We start from the raw sequence: 2,534 nt of genomic DNA on the forward strand, positions 1-2,534 counted from the left end.
CAAGTGGCTGCTGGCCCTTCCCAGCGGTGCCAGAGCCGCCTTCGTCTGTGGGTCTTCGCGGGGCTCCAGTGCTGCACATGCTGCCGGTGCAGAGGGAGCGGCAGGGACAGGGCAGCAGGTAGGAGATGGCAGATGAGGGCCAAAACGCCGAATTTCCTTGTGGATGCTGTTCCAGGGTCAGGTGTCAGCCCCGGGGGAGCTGACGGGGATTGCTGCTGCGGCAGAGGAGCTGCCAGGGAAGAGCAGGCGCGAAAGGTAGGTGATGGGCTCGGGGCAAGGGAAGGGAGCAACTCTGCTTGTATTTAGAGAGAGCGGTTGGGTTAACGTCAGTGGTCATTATCTGGGGCGGCAAAAATGCAAAAAACCGCTCCCAGCGGGGCCGGCCGGACCCCACCGCGGTCAAGGATGGAGACTGCCAGGCCCCAGCCCCGCTCCAGCGTGCGCCCGCTCTCACCGCTAACGTTTGCTCAGACCATTTAACCAAAACCTCCCGTCCTGCCCGCTGGGACCCAGACGTCTCCCACACTTTATTCCAAAATGGCACGTGCCCTCGTTCACCAACTTTGCGTGAGAATTGACAGTAACCCGGTAATTTGGCTTGTCTCACAGCACCAGCCCCAAGGCTTGGGTGAGGTTTTCCCCTCCCTTTTCAGGAGGTGAGGAGCAGCCCCGGGGATGGGGATGCACCCAAATCCGCCCCCACCGCCGCAGGTCGGGTGCTGGCCGGTATCACCCAGCGCCCTGTGGGGACACGGGGACACGGCGCAGCCACATTGTTTATGGACCTCGAACGAGTTATTCATGACTGTGCAGTAAATGCTTTATGGACTGTCGGGCCAGCACTTGGTTAATTGCCTCCAGCTTTCTGTGGTTAATTGCAGCGAGCAATTAATCTAATGACGGCTAATGCAGGACCACTACGGTGGGGCCTCTCTGCGGGCGGGCAGGCGGGATGCGTGCGGGGCGGGATGGAGAGCAGGGAGATACCCGGCTGGCTCTCATCTCGTTAGCTGCTGTCACTAACGAGGCGGCCTCTGTCCCCAGCTGGGTTTGCTGTCCCGGCGCTGTCACCTCGGGGCTGCTCGGAGGCGGCACGGTTCATTTGTGCCTTTGGCCTCCTCTTCCTCGGCTGGCCCCTGCTCCCACCTGCCTCGGTCTTCAAGGCACGTCCCGAGCCCCACTGAGCTGCTGCCAGACCCCGTGGGCTCCCCAGTGAAACCAGCTCAGCCTCTGCGCAGCCCAACGTCCCCGCTGCCCAAATCTGCCTGTTCTCCGCTTGAACACTGCCCCGGAGATGCTCACGCCTACCCATTGCCCTCGGACCCAGTTCGGGACCACCCGCCTCTCTGCCGGCAGGGTGGCGGGGATGCCCCGGCTGTGACACCGTGTCCCCGTCACCTGGCAGATCCCACGGGAACGGCTCCTGCAGCAGCAGCTCTGGGTTGTTTTGAACGAAGCCGTGCCGAGACAATAAATCAGGGCAGGTTTTGAGCTGCGCCCGGCTGCCAGCAAGGAGGGGGAGCCCGGGGGGTGCCCAGAAAGGGTGCCCCGGCAGCAGGCAGGGAGAGGCAGGCAGCCAGGATGGGAGGCGGGCAGGGCAGGCAGGTCCCTGCGGAGGCCAGGGCTGGAGGTGTGGCATGGGCTGTCCCCACGGTCCCTGCGTGGGGCGGGACGGGTGGCAGCAGTCCGGCTCGGCGCTGCGGTGGCAGGAGCTCTGTGGCTGCCCAGGGCTGTCGGCAGGGCTGTGGGCAGAATCGGTGCAGGTACGGGGGTCCAGCGGGGAGCGTGGCATGGCGGCGCGCCCCCCCCTCAGCCAGCAAGCCCCAAGAGCCGCCATCCTCCTCCTCCCGCTCGCTTCGGGGCACCTATGGGTGCTGACTGGGACCCGAGCGGGCAGTGGGTGCGGTGGGGGGCTTATTGCCGGTGGCTCCTTCGGGGCTCTCCTGGGAGCTGCATCTCTCCCTGTGGACCCTGGGGAGAAGGGGGGAGCCCAGGGCAGCCCACCTCTAACGATGCTGCGGTTGGATGCTGGGCACGGCGGAGCGTTTCGGGATGGGGATTGGGGAGCCGCCTTTACACCGGGAGTCATATCAAAACAGGTGGAAAAATAGGGTGAGCAGAGGGAAACTCATGGCCTGGGCATGTCTTCAGCTCTACCCCGAGAGGCTTTAATGAGCCGTGATCCACCCGGCCGGAGCGCGGGGGCGTTTCCGGCGTGACAAGGGCAGGAGGAGGCGTGAGCCGGCTGCTGCCGCACGCACCCACCCACCCACCTGTCATGGTGGTGACAGGCTCATCGCCTGTCCTCGGGCCGGTGTCACCGACGGCTGTCGCGACGGGGCGAGCCGGGGGTGATGCTGGATCTGTGGCAACCAGGGGTTGGCGGTGGGGGGTCCCCGGGGCGGGGCACCGGCCGGGGTCCCACGGGGATGCTGCAATCGGGTAAACAACAGCAGCACTCACAAGGCTCGTTACTGCAGCGCCCACCAGCCCTGGGCAGGGGATGGGGGGGTCAGGCTGGTCCTCTCCCCCCC

General features: G+C 65.4%; 1 protein-coding gene across 1 annotated transcript in view; it reads left to right on the top strand.

The window, feature by feature from the left end:
• Positions 1-2,534, top strand: part of ATP8B3 (ATPase phospholipid transporting 8B3) — a 30,056-nt gene that overhangs the window by 5,649 nt on the left and 21,873 nt on the right. Inside the window, exon 2 of the mRNA XM_019473552.1 lies at positions 176-255. Within this exon, the coding sequence (XP_019329097.1) occupies positions 176-255 (80 nt within the window). The remainder of the gene's footprint in view (positions 1-175; positions 256-2,534) is intronic.

Source organism: Aptenodytes forsteri, unplaced genomic scaffold (assembly GCF_000699145.1).
Source record: "Aptenodytes forsteri isolate BGI_AS27 unplaced genomic scaffold, ASM69914v1 Scaffold391, whole genome shotgun sequence".
NCBI lineage: Eukaryota > Metazoa > Chordata > Aves > Sphenisciformes > Spheniscidae > Aptenodytes > Aptenodytes forsteri.